Source organism: Pleurodeles waltl, chromosome 3_2 (genome assembly GCF_031143425.1).
Source record: "Pleurodeles waltl isolate 20211129_DDA chromosome 3_2, aPleWal1.hap1.20221129, whole genome shotgun sequence".
Classification (NCBI taxonomy): domain Eukaryota; kingdom Metazoa; phylum Chordata; class Amphibia; order Caudata; family Salamandridae; genus Pleurodeles; species Pleurodeles waltl.
In genome coordinates this window covers 215,273,415-215,294,730 of record NC_090441.1, presented here as the reverse complement: position 1 = coordinate 215,294,730, position 21,316 = coordinate 215,273,415, and the positions used below count along the sequence as shown (strand labels likewise).

Genomic DNA, 21,316 nt, shown 5'->3' with positions numbered 1-21,316 from the left:
AGGTCGCTTGGGTCAGCCGTAGGTTTCTTTAGTAGGGCGTTGACTTCAGCGTGCTTCCAGCATTCGGGGAAGGTAGCAGAAGAAAAAGAAGAGTTGATGACGGTCTGGAGGTGCGGGGCGATGATGTCGTCGGCTTTGTTAAAGATGAAGTGCGGGCAGGGGTCCGAAGGGGCGCCGGAGTGGATAGAGTTCATGATGGATTTGGTTTCTTCCGTGTTGATGTGGGTCCAGTTGTTGAGGGTGATGTCCGGGGAAGCGGGTTCAGTGGTGTATGGTTGGGTCTGGTGTCCGAAGCTGTCGTGGAGGTCGCTGATCTTGCGATGGAAGAAAGTGGCGAGGGATTCGCACAAATCCTGTGAGGGCGTGACGGCGTTGGCGCTGGCGCTGGGGTTGGAGAACTCTTTGACGATGCTGAAGAGTTCTCTGCTGTTGTGGCTGTTTTTGTCTAGTCTGTCGGTGAAAAAGTTCCTTTTGGCAGTGCGGATCAGGTGGTGGTGTTCGCGTGTAGCGTTCTTGAGGGCGGTCATGTTGTCAGCGGTGTGGTCCTTGCGCCAGGCCTTCTCAAGGGCACGACAAGTTTTCTTTGATTCTTTGAGGGTGTCAGAGAACCAGAGAGGTTTTTTGGTGTTGGTCTGTCGATGCGTGCTTTGAGGGGAGCAAGGTTGTCAGCGCAGTTGGAGATCCAGTTTGTGAGGTTGAGAGCTGCGTCGTTGGGGTCGGTGGTGAGGGTGGGTTGGTTGGCGGCGAGAGCGGAGAAGAGTTGCTCTTCAGGGATCTTGTTCCACTGTCGATGAGGGATGGGTTGAGTGCGGAGGTGGGAGGTCTCGCGTCGGAATGTGAAGTGGACGCAGCTGTGGTCGGTCCAGTGTAGGGCAGAGGTGTGGCTGAAGAAGACGTGTTTGCTGGCGGAGAAGATAGGGTCGAGCGTGTGTCCGGCGATGTGGGTGGCGGTGTTCACCAGTTGTTTGAGGCCGAGGTTGGCGAGGTTGTCGAGCAGGGTGGTGGTGTTGGGGTCGTTGTTTTGTTCCAGATGGAAGTTGAGGTCGCCTAGGAGGATGTAGTCCGGTGAGGCGAGGGCGTGCGGGGAGATGAAGTCGGCGATGGCGTCGCTGAAAGAGGCGCGAGGTCCGGGAGGACGGTAGACGAGGGATCCTCTGAGGGTGGTCCTTGGGTCGGTGCGAATCTGAAAATGCAGGTGTTCAGCGGCGAGGGGGGGGTCTTCGGTGGAGGTGGTGACGCTGATGGAGTCTTTGAAGATGATGGCGACACCTCCTCCTACTTGGTTGGTGCGGTCTTTTCTGGAGATCTTGTAGCCTTCGGGGATGGCGGGTAGCGATGTCTGGAGCAGAGGAGGCGTTCATCCATGTCTCCGTGATGAAGGCGACGTCCGGGGCTGTGGAGTCCAGGAGGTCCCAAAGTTCAACGGCGTGCTTGTGGACGGAACGAGCGTTGATCAGGATGCACTTGAGGTGGTTGATGGCGCGTGGGCTTGTGGTCGTGGTAGTTGCGTGGTGGAAGATGCGTTTGCAGGAGTTGCAGGCGAAGGGTCCATGGGTGCGCTTGGGGTGAGCTAGGAAGCAGGTTTTGGAGCGCCCTGGGTTGAGTGCGTGGAGGGTGGTGGGGTCGTAGCGGATCAGCGGGCTTGGGGGAGCTGGGGACCAGGGGTCGTGGCGCTGGGCGCGGGCCAGGCGCGGACGGGCGCAGACGGGCTTGCCTCTGGCGCGCCTCCGGCGCGCCCGCTGCGCAGTCGCGCAGCGGCCGCCATAAGAGGTAGGAGGGGGGGGAGGGGTCAGCTGGGGGCGAATGGGAGCTGGGGGGCGGGGGCGTGCAGGAGGTCGCGGCGGGAAAGCGCGAGGGAGGGGGGGGGGACAGGTAGAGTGAGAGGAGCTGGGGGAGGGGGTTTAGGGTGGAGGAGGGTGAGTGTTAGGAGGTTTGGAGATTAGGGAGAGAGATAGGAGTAGGGTTGTGAAGATAGGGGAGGGGGGGTTGTAGAGGTGGGTGAGGGAGAGAGGTAGAGTGAGAGGATAGGGAGATAGGTAGTAGAGGGGGTGGCGGGAGGGGGGGAGAGATAGAGAAATAGATAGAGAAAATAGAGAAGTCGATAGATAGGGAAATAGATAGATAGACAGATAGGTAGGTAGGAGGAGGTGGAGAGTGGGGGAGTTAGATAGTGAGATAGGGAGCTAGAGAGATAGGAAGATAGGAGGAGTGAGGGAGGTAGATAGCGAACGGGTTAGCTAGGGGTGAGAGAGGGGGAGGCGAGTGAGGGAGGGGGATGAGGAAGGAGCAGGAGGGCATGCTCGGGGGAAGAAGACGGAGGAGGTAGAAGAGCCGAAGACAGGAGAACAGAAGACAGAAGAACAGAAGACAGAAGAACAGAAGACCGCCTCTCTGTTTGAGTATGAATTTAGAAGTTTGGATTCGGGGCGGCTAATCCAGGGAGGTAGGCAACACTATTGCCTATTTAAATAGAAGGTTTACAGGAACCAGCCAGTGGGTGCTCTGCGGTGCCTTTAGCGGTCCACATTTTTAAAAAATGTATGGGAGGGGTGATGAGAGGTGAGTATAGGGAAGAGGAGGGCCTTCAGTAGGCATATGGTGAGAGGAACCAATGAGGGTGAGTAGAGGGAGGAGTAGGGCCTTCAGTAGGCATATGCTGAGAGGAGCCGATGAGAGATGAGTAGAGGAAGAGGAGTAGGGCCTTCAAGAGGCATATGCTGAGAGGGGCCGATGAGAGGTGACTAGAAGAAGAGGAGTAGGGCCTTCAGAAGGCATATGGTGAGAGGAACCAATGAGGGGTGAGTAGAGGGAGGAGTAGGGCCTTCAGTAGGCATATGCTGAGAGGAGCCGATGAGAGGTGAGTAAAGGAAGAGGAGTAGGGCCTGCTGCACTGATTGTGCCACCCACTTAGGTTGTACTTTAAACATGCCTCAGGTCTGCCATTGCAGCCGGTATATGGAGTTTCAAAGTGCCATTTCGACCTGGCATAATAAACCTTTTGCTACGTCCAACCCTTACTTTTTAATATATATGCAGGTCACCCCTATAGTAGACCCTGGGCAGCCCGGAGGGCAGTGTTTAGTATATTTTAAAAGTTGGGATTACTTTTAAGTTTTGCATGTACTGGCGGTGAAAAACTCCTAAAGTCGTTTTTCACTACTGCAAGGCCTTTCTCTCCAATAGGATAACTTTGGAGTGCCCTTATTATTATATTTTATAAGTATAATTCCCAGATGGGAACATGTTTCAGTTCATGTTTGGTGTCTTTGAAATCATATAGAGAAATCCTAACTTAGGGTAAAGTCATATTCAAAATTAGAATTTTGAAAAGGCCACTTTCAGAAAGTTGCCATTTTTCTGCCTTAGCCATTTGGTGCCTACAGTCTATCTCTCGGTTGCATGCCTGGGAGTGAGTGACAGTTGGGCTTTGTATATTCCTCCTAGATAGCCACACACTGTACGGAGCTTAGGTGTGTGTCTGGATGGGTCATAACTGGCAGTATGGGAGAGAGGAACTGGACTCGGCCCCACTTGAATAGGGTGTGTCCTGTCTCCACACAAAGGGTTACATTTCCCATGACGTTAGTGTGGAGCCAGGGCTGAGGTGGTCAGGGCATCTATGCATGTCAAAGGTTTGTCTCTAAAAGCTTCTCCCACTTCATAGGCACAATTGAGTTTGTATACTGGACCTCAGACACCACCACTTAATTTCACTTCTGGTCTGTGGATACTCTGCCAGGATGAAGGACTGCTGTGCTGCTGAAAGGACTGTTATTCTGCTGGGCTGCTGCTCTGAGGGACTGCTGCCCTGCTCTGATGATTGGCTGCCAGCTGCTCTCTTGTGTGGGTGAGAATGATTGGACCTGCATCTCTTGAGCCTGGTACCCAGAGTGACTCCAAGAGCTAGTTGTCTGACCTCCTTGTGTGACGCTTCAGGGACACAACAGGCTTCCAACAACCTTGCATCTGAATCTAGACTCTGCCATCTGTGAGTCTACCCTGCCAAGGGAAGCCACGGCAGTCTGATACCCTTGGAAGTGGGTTTAAGGTGCACTGCCTGCCTCAGTGGACACAGCAGAACCAAAGCATACCCTTGGCTGCGAGGTGCAACCCAAGCAGAAACAACCCATCGCTGCTGCTGCATGGATTGGAGTCAATGTAAAGACCTTCAGCGCCGCCTCAGCCCCATTGGAACCACTACTGTGCAACACATCCTCGGCACAGGCCCTCTCATCCCTCGTCAACGGCAGCCTTGATGCCGGATTCCGCATCGCAGCCTCCCAGCTCTTTGGAACCCGATACATCATAATCATACCCGACTATGCACTTCATCCTGGACTCTGAACTTTGCATCTCAGGCCCGTTAGATGAGATCCTCAACCATGACGCAGGCCTTCGCATCACAGCCTTGCCGCATCTTGGAACCAACGTATCACTTTGGCTGTGTGAAGCATCTTTGATGCAGATCCTCACAATGCTTCGGAAAGAAGGTTTTAAAGTACTCTCTTCAATGGGTGTGAATGGGTTCCTGTACACGGCCTGTTATGTTTGCTGACGGCATGAACTCGTGACTTTGGGGGTCATTCCAACTTTGGCGGGCGGCGGAGGCCGCCCGCCAAAGTTCCCCCGTCGAAAGACCGCTCCGCGGTCAAAAGACCGCGGGGGTCATTTTGACTTTCCCGCTGGGCCGGCGGGCGACCGCCAAAAGGGCGCCCGCCGGCCCAGCAGGAAAGACCCTGCAACAAGGAAGCCGGCTCCGAATGGAGCCGGCGGAGTTGCAGGGGTGCGACGGGTGCAGTGGCACCCGTCGCGATTTTCACTGTCTGCAAAGCAGACAGTGAAAATCTACATGGGGCCCTGTTAGGGGGCCCCTGCACTGCCCATGCCAGTGGCATGGGCAGTGCAGGGGCCCCCAGGGGCCCCACGACACCCGTTCCCGCCATCCTGTTTCTGGCGGTGAAAACCGCCAGAAACAGGCTGGCGGGAAGGGGGTCGGAATCCCCAGGATTCCCTGGGCCAGGGGAAAACCAGCAGGAAACCGCCGGTTCCCCTTTTCTGACCGCGGTCAGAATGGCCCTGGAAGCACCGCCAGCCTGTTGGCGGTGCTTCTGTGGTCCCCGGCCCTGGCGGTCATGGACCGCCAGGGTCGGTATGACCCCCTTTGTCCTGTTACGGCACAACCAGATACCCACAACTGGAGATTCGGGCTTTTAGGAGCTATTTTCACTGAAATCTTTAATCTTGAATATCTCCTGTTCTACTGATTGTATTTTTGCCATTTTGGTCTTGTTTTATGTACTGATGAATACTCTATTTCTCTCACGTAGTGTGGAAACATTTCGGTGTAGGTGTTTTCACTTGCGTCTACGTTACGCCTGACTGCTCGATGCAAAGCTACCCAAGGGTTGAACACCAGTCAATTTAGGGTTAGCTTATGCCTCAACCTGACAACGATTGTGGAAGCTCCTTCTCCAGGGTTCACACCCCAGTCAATTAACAAACCGATTTCTACAAGTAGGAGTCTAATGAGGGCGGCAATGAGAGGTGAATGGAGGGAGAGGCATGTGCTGGGAGGGGCCGATGAGAGGTGAATAGAGGAAGAGTAGGGTGATGAGTAGGTATGTCTTGGGGTGATGAGAGGTGAGTAGAGGAAGATTAGGGTGAAGAGTAGGTATGTGATGTGGTGATGACAGATGAGTAGAGGAAGAGTAGGGTGATGAGTAGGTATGTGATGTGGTCATGAGAGGTGATTACAGGAAGAGTAGGGTGATGATTAGGTATGTGCTGGAGGGGGTGAGAGCTGAGTAGAGGAAGAGTAGGGTGATGAGAAGTATGTGCTGGGGATGAGAGGTGAGTAGAGGAAGAGTAGGGTGATGAGTAGGTATGTGCTGGGGATGAGAGGTGAGTAGAGGAAGAGTAGGGTGATGAGTAGGTATGTGCCGCGGTAATGAGAGGTGAGTAGAGGATGAGTAGGGTGATGAGTAGGTATGTGCTGAGGGTGATGAGAGGCGAGTAGAGGAAGAGTAGGGTGATGACTAGGTATGTGCTGAAGGTGATGAGAGGCAAGTAGAGGAAGAGTAGGGTGATGAGTAGGTATGAGCTGGGGTAATGAGAGGTGAGTAGGAGAAGAGTAGGATGATGAGTAGATATGTGCTGGGGTGATGAGAGGTGAGTACAGAAAGAGTAGGGATATGAGTAGGTATTTGCTGGGGGTGATGAGAGATGAGTAGAGGAAGAGTAGGGTGATGAGTAGGTATGTGCTGGGGTGATGAGAGGTGAGTAGAGGAAGAGTAGGGTGATGAGTAGGTATGTGCTGGGGTCATGAGAGGTGAGTAAAGGAAGAGTAGGGTGATGAGTAGGTATGTGATGTGGTGATGACAGGTGATTAGAGGAAGAGTAGGGTGATGAGTAGGTATGTGCTGGGGGTGATCAGAGGTGAGTAGAGGAAGAGTATGGTGATGAGTAGGTATGTGCTGGGGTGATGAGAGGTGAGTAGAGGAAGAGTAGGGTGATGAGTAGGTATGTGCTGGAGGGGGTGAGAGATGAGTAGAGGAACAGTAGGGTGATGAGTAGGTATGTGCTGGGGTGATGAGAGGTGAGTAGAGGAAGAGTAGGGTGATGAGTAGGTATGTGCTGCAGGATGATGAGAGGTGAGTAGAGGATGAGTAGGGTGATGAGTAGGAATGTTCTGGGGTGATGAGAGGTGAGTAGAGTGATCAGTAGGTATGTGCTTGAGGTTAAAAATGGTGAGCAGAGGAAGGCCAGGGTGATGAGTAGGTATGTGCGGGGGTGATGAGAGGGGAGTAGAGGAAGAGTAGGGTGATGAGAAGGTATCTGCTGGGGTGATGAGAGGCAAGTAGAGGAAGAGTAGGGTGATGAGTAGGTATGTGCTGGGGTAATAGGAGGTGAGTAGAGGAAGAGTAGGGTGATGAGTAGGTATGTGATGTAGTGATGAGAGGTGATTAGAGGAAGAGTAGGGTGATGAGTAGGTATGTGCTGGAGGGGATGAGAGATGAGTAGAGGAACAGTAGGGTGATGAGTAGGTATGTGCTGGGGTGATGAGAGGTGAGTAGAGGAAGAGTAGGGTGATGAGTAGGTATGTGCTGGAGATGATGAGAGGTGAGAAGCGGAAGAGTAGGGTGATGCATAGGTATGTGCTAGGGGTGATGAGAGGTGAGTAGAGGAAAAGTAGGGTGATGAGTAGGTTTGTGCTGGGGGTGATGAAAGGCGAGTAGAGGAATATTAGGGTGATGAGTAGGTATGTGTTGGGGTGATAAGAGGTGACTGGAGGGGGAGGAGTAGGGGGTTGAGTACGCATGTGCTGAGAAGTGCCGATGAGAGGTGAGTAGAGGGAGAAAAGCAGGGTGATGAGAGGTGAGTAGAGAGAGAGTAGCGTGATGCGTAGATATGTGCTGGTGAGTGATGATGGGTGAGTAGAGGAAGAGTAGGGTGATGAGTAGGTATGTGATGTGGTCATGAGAGGTGAGTAGAGGAAGAGTTGGGTGATGACTAGGTATGTGCTGAGGGTGATGAGAGGCGATTAGAGGAAGAGTAGGGTAATGAGTAGGTATGAGCTGGGGTAATGAGAGGTGAGTAGGAGAAGAGTAGGGTGATGAGTAGATATGTGCTGGGGTGATGAGAGGTGAGTAGAGAAAGAGTAGGGAGATGAGTAGGTATTTGCTGGGGGTGATGAGAGATGAGTAGAGGAAGAGTAGGGTGATGAGTAGGTATGTGCTGGGGTGATGAGAGGTGAGTAGAGGAAGAGTAGGGTGATGAGTAGTTATGTGCTGGGGTCATGAGAGGTGAGTAGAGGAAGAGTAGGGTGATGAGTAGGTATGTGATGTGGTGATGAGAGGTGATTAGAGGAAGAGTAGGGTGATGAGTAGGTATGTGCTGGGGGTGTTCAGAGGTGAGTAGAGGAAGAGTATGGTGATGAGTAGGTATGTGCTGGGGTGATGAGAGGTGAGTAGAGGAAGAGTAGGGTGATGAGTAGCTATGTGCTGCAGGATGATGAGAGGTGAGTAGAGGAAGAGTAGTGTGATGAGTAGGAATGTTCTGGGGTGATGAGAGGTGAGTAGAGTGATGAGTAGGTATGTGCTGGAGGTTAAAAGTGGTGAGCAGAGGAAGGCTAGGGTGATGAGTAGGTATGTGCGGGGGGTGATGAGAGGGGAGTAGAGGAAGAGTAGGGCGATGAGTAGGTATGTGCTGGGGTGATGAGAGGCAAGTAGAGGAAGAGTAGGGTGATGAGTAGGTATGTGCTGGGGTAATGAGAGGTGAGTAGAGGAAGAGTAGGGTGATGAGTAGGTATGTGATGTAGTGATGAGAGGTGATTAGAGGAAGAGTAGGGTGATGAGTAGGTATGTGCTGGAGGGGGTGGGAGATGAGTAGAGGAAGAGTAGGGTGATGAGTAGGTATGTGCTGGGGTGATGAGAGGTGAGTAGAGGAAGAGTAGGGTGATGAGTAGGTATGTGCTGGGGATGATGAGAGGTGAGAAGAGGAAGAGTAGGGTGATGCATAGGTATGTGCTAGGGGTGATGAGAGGTGAGTAGAGGAAAAGTAGGGTGATGAGTAGGTTTGTGCTGTGGGTGATGAAAGGCGAGTAGAGGAATAGTAGGGTGATGAGTAGGTATGTGTTGGGGTTATAAGAGGTGACTGGAGGGAGAGGAGTAGGGGGATGAGTACGCATCTGCTGAGAAGGGCCGATGAGAGGTGAGTAGAGGGAGCAAAGCAGGGTGGTGAGTAGGTATGTGCTGGGGGTGATGAGAGGCGAGTAGAGGAAGAGTACAGTGTTGAGTAGGTATGTGCTGGGGGTGATGAGAGGTGAGTAGAGGAAGAGTAGGGTGATGAGTAGGTATGTACTGCGGGTGATGAGAGGTAAGTAGAGGAAGAGTAGGGTGATAAGTAGGTATGTGCTGAGGGGTGATGAGAGGTGAGTAAAGGAAGAGTGGGATGATGAGTAGGTATGTGCTGGGGTCATGAGAGGTGAGTAGAGGAAGAGTAGGGTGATGAGTAGGTATGTGCTGGGGTGATGAGAGGTGAGTAGAGGAAGAGTAGGGGGATGAGTAGGTATGTGATGGGTATGAGGAGAGGTGCGTAGAGGAAGAGTAGGACGATGAGTAGGTATGTGCTGAGGGGTGATGAGAGGTGAGTAGAGGAAGAGTAGGGTGATGAGTAGGTATGTGATGTGGTCATGAGAGGTGAGTAGAGGAAGAGTTGGGTGATGACTAGGTATGTGCTGAGGGTGATGAGAGGCGATTAGAGGAAGAGTAGGGTAATGAGTAGGTATGAGCTGGGGTAATGAGAGGTGAGTAGGAGAAGAGTAGGGTGATGAGTAGATATGTGCTGGGGTGATGAGAGGTGAGTAGAGAAAGAGTAGGGAGATGAGTAGGTATTTGCTGGGGGTGATGAGAGATGAGTAGAGGAAGAGTAGGGTGATGAGTAGGTATGTGCTGGGGTGATGAGAGGTGAGTAGAGGAAGAGTAGGGTGATGAGTAGTTATGTGCTGGGGTCATGAGAGGTGAGTAGAGGAAGAGTAGGGTGATGAGTAGGTATGTGATGTGGTGATGAGAGGTGATTAGAGGAAGAGTAGGGTGATGAGTAGGTATGTGCTGGGGGTGTTCAGAGGTGAGTAGAGGAAGAGTATGGTGATGAGTAGGTATGTGCTGGGGTGATGAGAGGTGAGTAGAGGAAGAGTAGGGTGATGAGTAGCTATGTGCTGCAGGATGATGAGAGGTGAGTAGAGGAAGAGTAGTGTGATGAGTAGGAATGTTCTGGGGTGATGAGAGGTGAGTAGAGTGATGAGTAGGTATGTGCTGGAGGTTAAAAGTGGTGAGCAGAGGAAGGCTAGGGTGATGAGTAGGTATGTGCGGGGGGTGATGAGAGGGGAGTAGAGGAAGAGTAGGGCGATGAGTAGGTATGTGCTGGGGTGATGAGAGGCAAGTAGATGAAGAGTAGGGTGATGAGTAGGTATGTGCTGGGGTAATGAGAGGTGAGTAGAGGAAGAGTAGGGTGATGAGTAGGTATGTGATGTAGTGATGAGAGGTGATTAGAGGAAGAGTAGGGTGATGAGTAGGTATGTGCTGGAGGGGGTGGGAGATGAGTAGAGGAAGAGTAGGGTGATGAGTAGGTATGTGCTGGGGTGATGAGAGGTGAGTAGAGGAAGAGTAGGGTGATGAGTAGGTATGTGCTGGGGATGATGAGAGGTGAGAAGAGGAAGAGTAGGGTGATGCATAGGTATGTGCTAGGGGTGATGAGAGGTGAGTAGAGGAAAAGTAGGGTGATGAGTAGGTTTGTGCTGTGGGTGATGAAAGGCGAGTAGAGGAATAGTAGGGTGATGAGTAGGTATGTGTTGGGGTTATAAGAGGTGACTGGAGGGAGAGGAGTAGGGGGATGAGAACGCATCTGCTGAGAAGGGCCGATGAGAGGTGAGTAGAGGGAGCAAAGCAGGGTGGTGAGTAGGTATGTGCTGGGGGTGATGAGAGGCGAGTAGAGGAAGAGTACAGTGTTGAGTAGGTATGTGCTGGGGGTGATGAGAGGTGAGTAGAGGAAGAGTAGGGTGATGAGTAGGTATGTACTGCGGGTGATGAGAGGTAAGTAGAGGAAGAGTAGGGTGATAAGTAGGTATGTGCTGAGGGGTGATGAGAGGTGAGTAAAGGAAGAGTGGGATGATGAGTAGGTATGTGCTGGGGTCATGAGAGGTGAGTAGAGGAAGAGTAGGGTGATGAGTAGGTATGTGCTGGGGTGATGAGAGGTGAGTAGAGGAAGAGTAGGGGGATGAGTAGGTGTGTGATGGGTATGAGGAGAGGTGCGTAGAGGAAGAGTAGGACGATGAGTAGGTATGTGCTGAGGGGTGATGAGAGGTGAGTAGAGGAAGAGTAGGGTGATGAGTAGGTATGTGCTGAGGGGTGATGAGAGGTGAGTAGAGGAAGAGTAGGGTGATGAGTAGGTATGTTCTTGGGGTGATGAGAGGTGAGTAGAGGAAGAGTAGGGTGATGAGTAGGTATGTGCTGGGGATGAGGAGAGATGCGTAGAGGAAGAGTAGGGCGATGAGTAGGTATGTGCTGAGAGGTGATGAGAGGTGAGTAGAGGAAGAGTAGGGTGATGAGTAGGTATGTGCTGAGGGGTGATGAGAGGTGAGTAGAGGAAGAGTAGGGTGATGAGTAGGTATGTGCTTGGGGTGATGAGAGGTGAGTAGAGGAAGAGTAGGGTGATGAGTAGGTATGTGCGGAGGGGTGATGAGAGGTGAGTAGAGGAAGAGTAGGGTGATGAGTAGGTATGTGCTTGGGGTGATCTGAGGTGAGTAGAGGAAGACTAGAGTGATGAGTAGGTATGTGCTGTGGGTGATAAGAGGTGAGTAGGGTGATGTGTAGGTATGTGCTGGGGGATGATGAGAGGTGAGTAAAGGAAGACTAGGTTGATGAGTAGGTATGTGCTGGGGGTGGTGAGAGGTGAGAAGAGGAAGAGTAGGGTGATGAGTAGGTATGTGCTGGGGTGATGAGTGGTGAGCAGAGAAAGAGGAGGGTGATGACTAGGTATGTGCAGGAGGTGGTGAGAGGTGAGTAGAGGAAGAGTAGGGTGATGAGTAGGTATGTCCGGGGGTGATGAGTGGTGAGTAGAGGAAGAATAGGGTGATCAGTAGGTATGTGCCGGGGGTGATGAGAGGTGAGTAGAGGAAGAGTAGGGTGATGAGTAGGTATGTGCTGTGGTGATGAGAGGTGAGTAGAGGAAGAGTAAGGTGATGAGTAGGTATGTGCGGAGGGGTGATGAGAGGTGAGTAGAGGAAGAGTAGGGTGATGAGTAGGTATGTGCTTGGGGTGATCTGAGGTGAGTAGAGGAAGACTAGAGTGATGAGTAGGTATGTGCTGTGGGTGATGAGTGGTGAGCAGAGGAAGAGTAGGGTGATGAGCAGGTATGTGCTTGGGGTGATGTGAGGTGAGTAGAGGAAGAGTAGGGTGATGAGTAGGGATGTGCTGGAGGTGACGAGTGGTGAGCAGAGGAAGAGTAGGGTGATGAGTAGGTATGTGCTGGGGTGATGAGAGGTGAGTAGAGGAAGAGTAGGGTGATGAGTAGGTATGTGCTGAGGGGTGATGAGAGGTGAGTAGAGGAAGAGTAGGGTGATGAGTAGGTATGTGCTGAGGGGTGATGAGAGGTGAGTAGAGGAAGAGTAGGGTGATGAGTAGGTATGTGCTTGGGGTGATGAGAGGTGAGTAGAGGAAGAGTAGGGTGATGAGTAGGTATGTGCTGGGGATGAGGAGAGGTGCGTAGAGGAAGAGTAGGGCGATGAGTAGGTATGTGCTGAGGGGTGATGAGAGGTGAGTAGAGGAAGAGTAGGGTGATGAGTAGGTATGTGCTGAGGGGTGATGAGAGGTGAGTAGAGGAAGAGTAGGGTGATGAGTAGGTATGTGCTTGGGGTGATGAGAGGTGAGTAGAGGAAGAGTAGGGTGATGAGTAGGTATGTGCGGAGGGGTGATGAGAGGTGAGTAGAGGAAGAGTAGGGTGATGAGTAGGTATGTGCTTGGGGTGATCTGAGGTGAGTAGAGTAAGACTAGAGTGATGAGTAGGTATGTGCTGTGGGTGATAAGAGGTGAGTAGGGTGATGAGTAGGTATGTGCTGGGGGATGATGAGAGGTGAGTAAAGGAAGACTAGGTTGATGAGTAGGTATGTGCTGGGGGTGGTGAGAGGTGAGAAGAGGAAGAGTAGGGTGATGAGTAGGTATGTGCTGGGGTGATGAGTGGTGAGCAGAGAAAGAGGAGGGTGATGACTAGGTATGTGCAGGAGGTGGTGAGAGGTGAGTAGAGGAAGAGTAGGGTGATGAGTAGGTATGTCCGGGGGTGATGAGTGGTGAGTAGAGGAAGAATAGGGTGATCAGTAGGTATGTGCTGGGGGTGATGAGAGGTGAGTAGAGGAAGAGTAGGGTGATGAGTAGGTATGTGCTGTGGTGATGAGAGGTGAGTAGAGGAAGAGTAAGGTGATGAGTAGGTATGTGCTGTGGTGATGAGAGGTGAGTAGAAGAAGAGTAGGATGATGAGTAGGTATGTACCGGGGATGAGGAGAGGTGGGTAGAGGAAGATTAGGGTGAAGGGTAGGTATGTGATGTGGTGATGAGCGGTGAGTAGAGGAAGAGTAGGGTGATGAGTAGGTATGTGCTGAGGGGTGATGAGAGGTGAGTAGAGGAAGAGTAGGGTGACGAGTAGGTATGTGCTTAGGGTGATGTGAGGTGAGTAGAGGAAGAGTAGGGTGATGAGTAGTTATGTGCTGGAGGTGATGAGTGGTAAGCAGAGGAAGAGTAGTGAGATGAGTAGGTATGTGGGGGGTATTAAGAGGGGAGTAGAGGAAGAGTAGAGTGATGAGTAGGTATGTGCTGGAGGTGATGAGTGGTGAGCAGAGGAAGAGTAGGGCGATGAGTAGGTATGTGCTTGGGGTGATGAGAGATGACTAGAGGAAGAGTAGGGTGATGAGAAGGTATGTGCTTGGGGTGATGTGAGGTGAGTAGAGGAAGAGTAGGGTAATGAGTAGGTATGTGCTGGAGGTGATGAGAAGTGGTTAGAGGATGAGTAGGGTGATGAGTAGGTATATGCTGGGTTCATTAGAGGTGAGTAGAGGAAGAGTAGGGTGATAAGTAGGTATGTACTGGGGCTCATGTGAGGTGAGTAGAGGAAGAGCAGGGTGATGAAAGGTATGTGCTGGGGCGATGAGCACATCGAGGAAGAGTAGGGTGATGAGTAGGTATGTGCTGGAGATGATGAGAGGTGAGTAGAGGAAGAGTAGGGTGATGAGTAGGTATGTGTTGCGGGGTGATGAGAGGTGAGTAGAGGAAGAGTAGGGTGATGAGTAGATATGTGATGTGGTGATGAGAGGTGATTAGAGGAAGAGTAGGGTGATGAGTAGATATGTACTGGAGGGGCTGAGAGGTGAGTAAAGGAAGAGTAGGTTGATGAGTAGGTATGTGCTGAGGGGTGATGAGAGGTGAGTAGAGGAAGAGTAGGGTGATGAGTAGGTATGTGCTTGGGGTGATGAGAGGTGAGTAGAGGAAGAGTAGGGTGATGAGTAGGTATGTGCTGGGGATGAGGAGAGGTGCGTAGAGGAAGAGTAGGGCAATGAGTAGGTATGTGCTGAGGGGTGATGAGAGGTGAGTAGAGGAAGAGTAGGGTGATGAGTAGGTATGTGCTGAGGGGTGATGAGAGGTGAGTAGAGGAAGAGTAGGGTGATGAGTAGGTATGTGCTTGGGGTGATGAGAGGTGAGTAGAGGAAGAGTAGGGTGATGAGTAGGTATGTGCGGAGGGGTGATGAGAGGTGAGTAGAGGAAGAGTAGGGTGATGAGTAGGTATGTGGGGGGTATTAAGAGGGGAGTAGAGGAAGAGTAGAGTGATGAGTAGGTATGTGCTTGAGGTGATGAGTGGTGAGCAGAGGAAGAGTAGGGCGATGAGTAGGTATGTGCTTGGGGTGATGAGAGATGACTAGAGGAAGAGTAGGGTGATGAGAAGGTATGTGCTTGGGGTGATGTGAGGTGAGTAGAGGAAGAGTAGGGTAATGAGTAGGTATGTGCTGGAGGTGATGAGAAGTGGTTAGAGGATGAGTAGGGTGATGAGTAGGTATATGCTGGGTTCATTAGAGGTGAGTAGAGGAAGAGTAGGGTGATAAGTAGGTATGTACTGGGGCTCATGTGAGGTGAGTAGAGGAAGAGTAGGGTGATGAAAGGTATGTGCTGGGGCGATGAGCACATCGAGGAAGAGTAGGGTGATGAGTAGGTATGTGCTGGAGATGATGAGAGGTGAGTAGAGGAAGAGTAGGGTGATGAGTAGGTATGTGTTGCGGGGTGATGAGAGGTGAGTAGAGGAAGAGTAGGGTGATGAGTAGATATGTGATGTGGTGATGAGAGGTGATTAGAGGAAGAGTAGGGTGATGAGTAGATATGTACTGGAGGGGCTGAGAGGTGAGTAAAGGAAGAGTAGGTTGATGAGTAGGTATGTGCTGAGGGTGATAAGAGGCGAGTAGAGGAAGAGTAGGGTGATGAGTAGGTATGAGCTTGGGGTTGATGTTAGGTGAGTAGAGGAAGAGTAGGGTGATGAGTAGGTATGTGCTGGAGGTGATGAGTGGTGAACAGAGGAAGAGTAGGGTGATGAGCAGGTATGTGCTTGGGGTGATGTGAGGTGAGTAGAGGAAGAGTAGGGTGATGAGTAGGGATGTGCTGGAGGTGATGAGTGGTGAGCAGAGGAAGAGTAGGGTGATGAGTAGGTATGTGCTGGAGGTGATGAGAGGGGAGTAGAGGAAGAGTAGGGTGATGAGTAGGTATGTGCTGGGGTGATGAGAGGTGAGTAGAGGAAGAGTTGGGTGATGAGTAGGTATGTGCTGGGGTGATGAGACGCGAGTAGAGGAAGAGTAGGGTGATGAGTTGGTATGTGCTGGGTTCATTAGAGGTGAGTAGAGGAAGAGTAGGGTGATGAGTAGGTATGTGCTGGGGTCATGAGAGGTGAGCAGCGGAAGAGTAGGTGATGAGTAGGTATGTATTGAGGGTGATGAGAGGCGAGTAGAGGAAAAGTAGGGTGATGAGTAGGTATGTGCTGAGGTGATGAGAGGCAAGTAGAGGAAGAGTAGGGTGATAAGTAGGTACGTGATGTGGTGATGAGAGGTGAGTAGAGGAAGAGTAGGGTGATGAGTAGGTATGTGCTGAGGGCTGATGAGAGGCGAGTAGAGGAAAAGTAGGGTGATGAGTAGGTATGTGCTGAGGTGATGAGAGGCAAGTAGAGGAAGAGTAGGGTGATAAGTAGGTATGTACTGGGGGTGATGTGAGGTTAGTAGAGGAAGAGTAGGGTGATGAAAGGTATGTGCTGGAGGTGATGAGAGGTGAGTAGACCAAGAGTAGGGTGATGAGAAGGTATGTGCTGGGGTGATGAGAGGTGAGCAGAGGAAGAGTAGGGTGATTAGTAGGTATGTGCTGGGGGATGATGAGAGGTGAGTAGAGGAAGGGTAGGGTGTTGAGTAGGTATCTGCTGGGGTGATGAGAGGTGAGCAGAGGAAGAGTTGGGTGATGAGTAGGTATGTTAGGGGGTGATGAGAGGTGAGTAGAGGAAGAATACGGTGATGAGTAGGAATGTGCTGAGGGTGATAAGAGGCGAGTAGAGGAAGAGTAGGGTGATGAGTAGGTATGTGCTGGGGTGATGAGAGGTGAGTAGAGGAAGAGTTGGGTGATGAGTAGGCATATGCTGGGGTGATGAGATGTGACTAGAGGAAGTGTAGGGTGATGAGTAGGTATGTTAGGGGGTGATGAGTGGTGAGTAGAGGAAGAGTAGGGTGATGAGTAGGAATGTGCTGAGGGTGATAAGAGGCGAGTAGAGGAAGAGTAGGGTGATGAGTAGGTATGTGCTGGGGATGAGGAGAGGTGAGTAGAGGAAAAGTAGGGTGATGAGTAGGTATGTGCTGGGAGGTGATGAGAGGTGAATAGAGGAAGAGTCGGTTGATGAGTAGGTATGTGCTTGGGTGATGAGAGGTAAGTAGTAGAGGAATAGTAGGGTGATGAGTAGGTATGTGCTGGAGATGATGAGAGGTGAGTAGAGGAAGAGTAGGGTGATGAGTAGGTATGTGTTGCGGGGTGATGAGAGGTGAGTAGAGGAAGAGTAGGGTGATGAGTAGATATGTGATGTGGTGATGAGAGGTGATTAGAGGAAGAGTAGGGTGATGAGTAGATATGTACTGGAGGGGCTGAGAGGTGAGTAAAGGAAGAGTAGGTTGATGAGTAGGTATGTGCTGAGGGTGATAAGAGGCGAGTAGAGGAAGAGTAGGGTGATGAGTAGGTATGAGCTTGGGGTTGATGTTAGGTGAGTAGAGGAAGAGTAGTGTGATGAGTAGGTATGTGCCGGGGGTGATGAGAGGTGAGTAGAGGAAGAAGAGGGTGATGAGTAGGTATGTAATGTGGGTGATGTGAGGTGAGTAGAGGAAGAGTAGGGTGATGAGTAGGTATGTGCTGCGGTGATGAGAGGTGAGTAGAGGAAGAGTAGGGTGATGAGTAGGTATGTCCTTGGGGTGATGAGAGGTGAGTAGAGGAAGAGTAGGGTGATGAGTAGGTATGTGCGGGGGTGATGAGAGGTGAGTAGAGGAAGAGTAGGGTGATGAGTAGGTATGTGCTGCGGTGATGAGAGGTGAGTAGAGGAAGAGTAGGGTGATGAGTAGGTATGTCCTTGGGGTGATGAGAGGTGAGTAGAGGAAGAGTAGGGTGATGAGTAGGTATGTGCGGGGGTGATGAGAGGTGAGTAGAGGAAGAGTAGGGCGATGAGTAGGTATGTGCTTGGGGTGATGAGAGTTGAGTAGAGGAAGAGTAGAGTGATGAGTAGGTATGTGCTGGGGATGATGAGAGGTGAGTAGAGGAAGAGTAGGGCGATGAGTAGGTATGTGCTTGGGGTGATGAGAGTTGAGTAGAGGAAGAGTAGAGTGATGAGTAGGTATGTGCGGAGGGGTGATGAGAGGTGAGTAGAGGAAGAGTAGGGTGATTAGTAGGTATGTGCTGGGGGTGATCAGAGGTGAGTAGAGGAAGAGTATGGTGATGAGTAGGTATGTGCTGGGGGTGATCAGAGGTGAGTAGAGGAAGAGTAGGGTGATGAGTAGGTATGTGCTGGGGTGATGAGACGTGAGTAGAGGAAGAGTAGGGTGATGAGTAAGTATGTGCTAGGATGAGGAGAGGTGAGTAGAGGAAGAGTAGTGTGATGAGTAGGTATGTGCCGGGGGTGATGAGAGGTGAGTAGAGGAAGAAGAGGGTGATGAGTAGGTATGTAATGTGGGTGATGTGAGGTGAGTAGAGGAAGAGTAGGGTGATGAGTAGGTATGTGCTGCGGTGATGAGAGGCGAGTAAAGGAAGAGTAGGGTGATGAGTAGGTATGTCCTTGGGGTGATGAGAGGTGAGTAGAGGAAGAGTAGGGTGATGAGTAGGTATGTGCGGGGGTGATGTGAGGTGAGTAGGGGAAGAGTAGGGTGATGAGTAGGTATGTGTTGAGGGTGATGAGAGGCGAGTAGAGGAAAAGTAGGGTGATGAGTAGGTATGTGCTGGGGGTGATGAGAGGTGAGTAGAGGAAGAGTAGGGTGATGAGTAGGTATGTCCTTGGGGTGATGAGAGGTGAGTAGAGGAAGAGTAGGGTGATGAGTAGGTATGTGCGGGGGTGATGTGAGGTGAGTAGGGGAAGAGTAGGGTGATGAGAAGGTATGTGCTGGGGTGGAAAGAGGTGAGTAGAGGAAGAGTAGGTGATGAGTAGGTATGTGTTGAGGGTGATGAGAGGCGAGTAGAGGAAAAGTAGGGTGATGAGTAGGTATGTGCTGAAGTGATGAGAGGCAAGTAAAGGAAGAGTAGGGTGATAAGTAGGTATGTGCTGGGGGTGATGTGAGGTGAGTAGAGGAAGAGTAGGGTGATGAGTAGGTTTGTACTGAGGTGATGAGACGTCAGTATAGGAAGAGTGGGGTGATGAGTAGGTATGTGCTGGGGGTGATGAGAGGTGAGTAGAGGAAGAGTAGGGTGATGAAAGGTATGTACTGGGGCGATGAGCACATCGAGGAAGAGTAGGGTGATGAGTAGGTATGTGCTGGAGGTGATGAGAGGTGAGTAGAGGGAGAGTAGGGTGATGAGTAGGTATGTGCGGGGGGTGATGAGAGGTGAGTAGAGGAAGAGTAGGGTGATGAGTAGGTATGTGCTGCGGTGATGAGAGGTGAGTAGAGGATGAGTAGGGTGATGAGTAGGTATGTCCTTGGGGTGATGAGAGGTGAGTAGAGGAAGAGTAGGGTGATGAGTAGGTATGTGCGGGGGTGATGAGAGGTGAGTAGAGGAAGAGTAGGGTGATGAGTAGGTATGTGCTGCGGTGATGAGAGGTGAGTAGAGGAAGAGTAGGATTATGAGTAGGTATGTGCTGGTGGTGATGAGAGGTAAATAGAGGAAGAATAGGGTACTTCCCTTGGAGCCTCAGGGAATGACTTCATGAGTGATCCCATCACACCGACACACATACCTTGTACTCCTCTGCAGCCTTCCCTATGAGTCTCAGGGAGTGAGTTCACTTGTGATCCCATCGCTGGTACACACATACCTTGTACTCTTGGGCAGCCTTCCCTATGAGTCTCAGGGAGTGACTTTTACGAGTGATCCCATCGCACCTACACATATACCTTGTACTTCTCTGCAGCCTTCCCTATGAGTCTCAGGGAGTGAGTTCTCTTGTGATCCCATCGCACCCACACACATACCTTGTACTCCTCTGCAGCCTTCCCTATGAGTCTCAGGGAGTGACCTCACTTGTGATCCCATAGCAGCCACACACATACCTTGCACTCTTGGGCAGCCTTCCTTATGAGTCTCAGGGAGTGACCTCACTTGTTATCCTAGCACACCTACACACATACCTTGTACTCCTGGGCAGCCTTCCCTATGCGTCTCAGGGAGTGACTTCACTTGTGATCCCAGCACACCCACACACATACCTTGTACTCCTGGGCAGCCTTCCCTATGAGTCTCAGGGAGTGACTTCACTTGTGATCCCAGCACACCCACACACATACCTTGTACTCCTGGGCAGCCTTCCCTAGGAGTCTCAGGGAGGGACTTCACTTGTGATCCCAGCACACCCACACACATACCTTGTACTCCTGGGCAGCCTTCCCTATGAGTCTCAGGGGGTGACCTCACTTGTGATCCCATCGCTCCCACACACATACCTTGTACTCCTGGGCAGCCTTCCCTATGATACTCAGGGAGTGACTTCACTTGTGATCCCAGCACACCCACACACATACCTTGTACTCCTGGGCAGCCTCCTCGATGGGGGTCACTGCGTGAGACCTGTGCTCCTTGGATCTGTCGCACACAACACAGATGAGTGTCTGGTCCTCCTCACAGAACAGCCTGAGTTTCTCCTGGTGTTTCTCGCAGAGATGCTCCTCCGGGGGCTTCAGGGGGGGCAGGTGAAGCTGTTGTACCATCTCCACCATGTTTCCCAGTTGCCTGTTGGGTCGGAGGCGTCTCCTAGAGATGCCTCTGCACTGTGGACAGGGGGAGTCTCCATCCCTGCCCCCCCAGCTCTGAGTGATGCAGGAGAGGCAGTAGTTGTGTCCACAGTCAATAGTCACCGGGTCCGTGAAATATTCCAAACAGATGGAACAAGTGGCCTCGTCTTGGAGCCCCGTGAGCTGAGCTGCAGCCATGATCCCGGAAATGCAAGAGGGAGAGGTAAGTTTCTGTGTGTATAAAGTGGGGGTGTCTGTAAAAACTGGGAGTGTCTGTGTGTATAAAGTGGGGGTGTCTGTATAAAGTGAGTGTGTCTGTGTGTATAAAGTGGGGGTGTCTGTGTGTATGAAGTGAGAGTGTCTGTGTATGTAAAGTGGGGGTTTCTGTGTGTATAAAGTGGGCGCGTCTGTGTGCGTAAAGAGGGGGTGTCTGTGTGTCCCCTCCTCTTCTGTGTGCTGGGACTTCCTGGTTCAAACCCCCGTCGCTTTCCAACCCGGGCCACTAAAGAAGGCCTTTCTAATTGTATTTTAAATGCGTGGATATATAGCGCTTACCACGCCGGACAAGACATCGCAGCGCTAATGTGCAAGTTCAGTTCTGACTGCAGCAGCCCCGGGCCCAGAGGCGGTAAATAACCCCAGGCTGGCCCCCGGGGGTTTTATTTCTGAGAAGAAGAGTGAGGCAGGGGGTGAGAGATATACAGGAAATTAAAAGTGACCCCAAGACTTCCAGTCTGAGACCACATGGGAAAGGGGCGGGGAGGGAGGAATACGCGGGTGTGCGGGAATCACAGGGAAGAGAAGGAAACACGGACATAAAGGCAGAGAGGGGAGGAAAGAATGTCAGAGGAGAAAAGGAGCTGGAGAAACCAAAAGGACGAGGAATAGAAAACGCTTCATTTCTCGGAACTGAAAGTTTCTCAAAGTTCCATTAACTGACCCTAAGCAGGTCCAGCACAACTGAAGGTTCCTTTAATGCACAGACAGGCGCGCCTATGGCTGCTCTCTGGCTCTTTTGTTTAGCGCTTAGTGCATTCTGGGACTTGTAGTTTGTCTTTTTAGATTCTGAGTATTCTCTCAAAGCTCATGGCCAGTCAGAGCTCTTAGCTAGCACGCCAGGACTGGTTGGAGGTGTCAGTCACGCAGAGGGTGATGGGAGGAATGCTTGCACTTTGTCTAACCCAATCCATGCCCTGTGCTCTGGTGCCTCCTCAGTTTGGCTCCAGCTGTGGGCACATCTGCCTGGACCCTGTTCAAATAGGAAGAGTCCGGCCCGAGCTGCCAGGCCAGGTCCTCCCTGAACCAGAACACAAGTGACCAGGGCCGGTCCCGCACTGACGG

The 21,316-nt window shown here is 51.5% G+C and overlaps 1 protein-coding gene across 1 annotated transcript in view; it reads right to left on the bottom strand.

Annotated features, from left to right (window-relative positions):
* The window catches only part of LOC138286711 (E3 ubiquitin-protein ligase TRIM39-like), a 321,119-nt gene extending 300,721 nt beyond the window's left edge, over positions 1-20,398 (bottom strand). Inside the window, exon 1 of the mRNA XM_069227216.1 lies at positions 19,766-20,398. Coding sequence (XP_069083317.1) covers positions 19,766-20,173 — 408 coding nt within the window. The 5' untranslated portion in view covers positions 20,174-20,398. The remainder of the gene's footprint in view (positions 1-19,765) is intronic.
* Between the last annotated feature and the right edge of the window lie 918 nt (positions 20,399-21,316).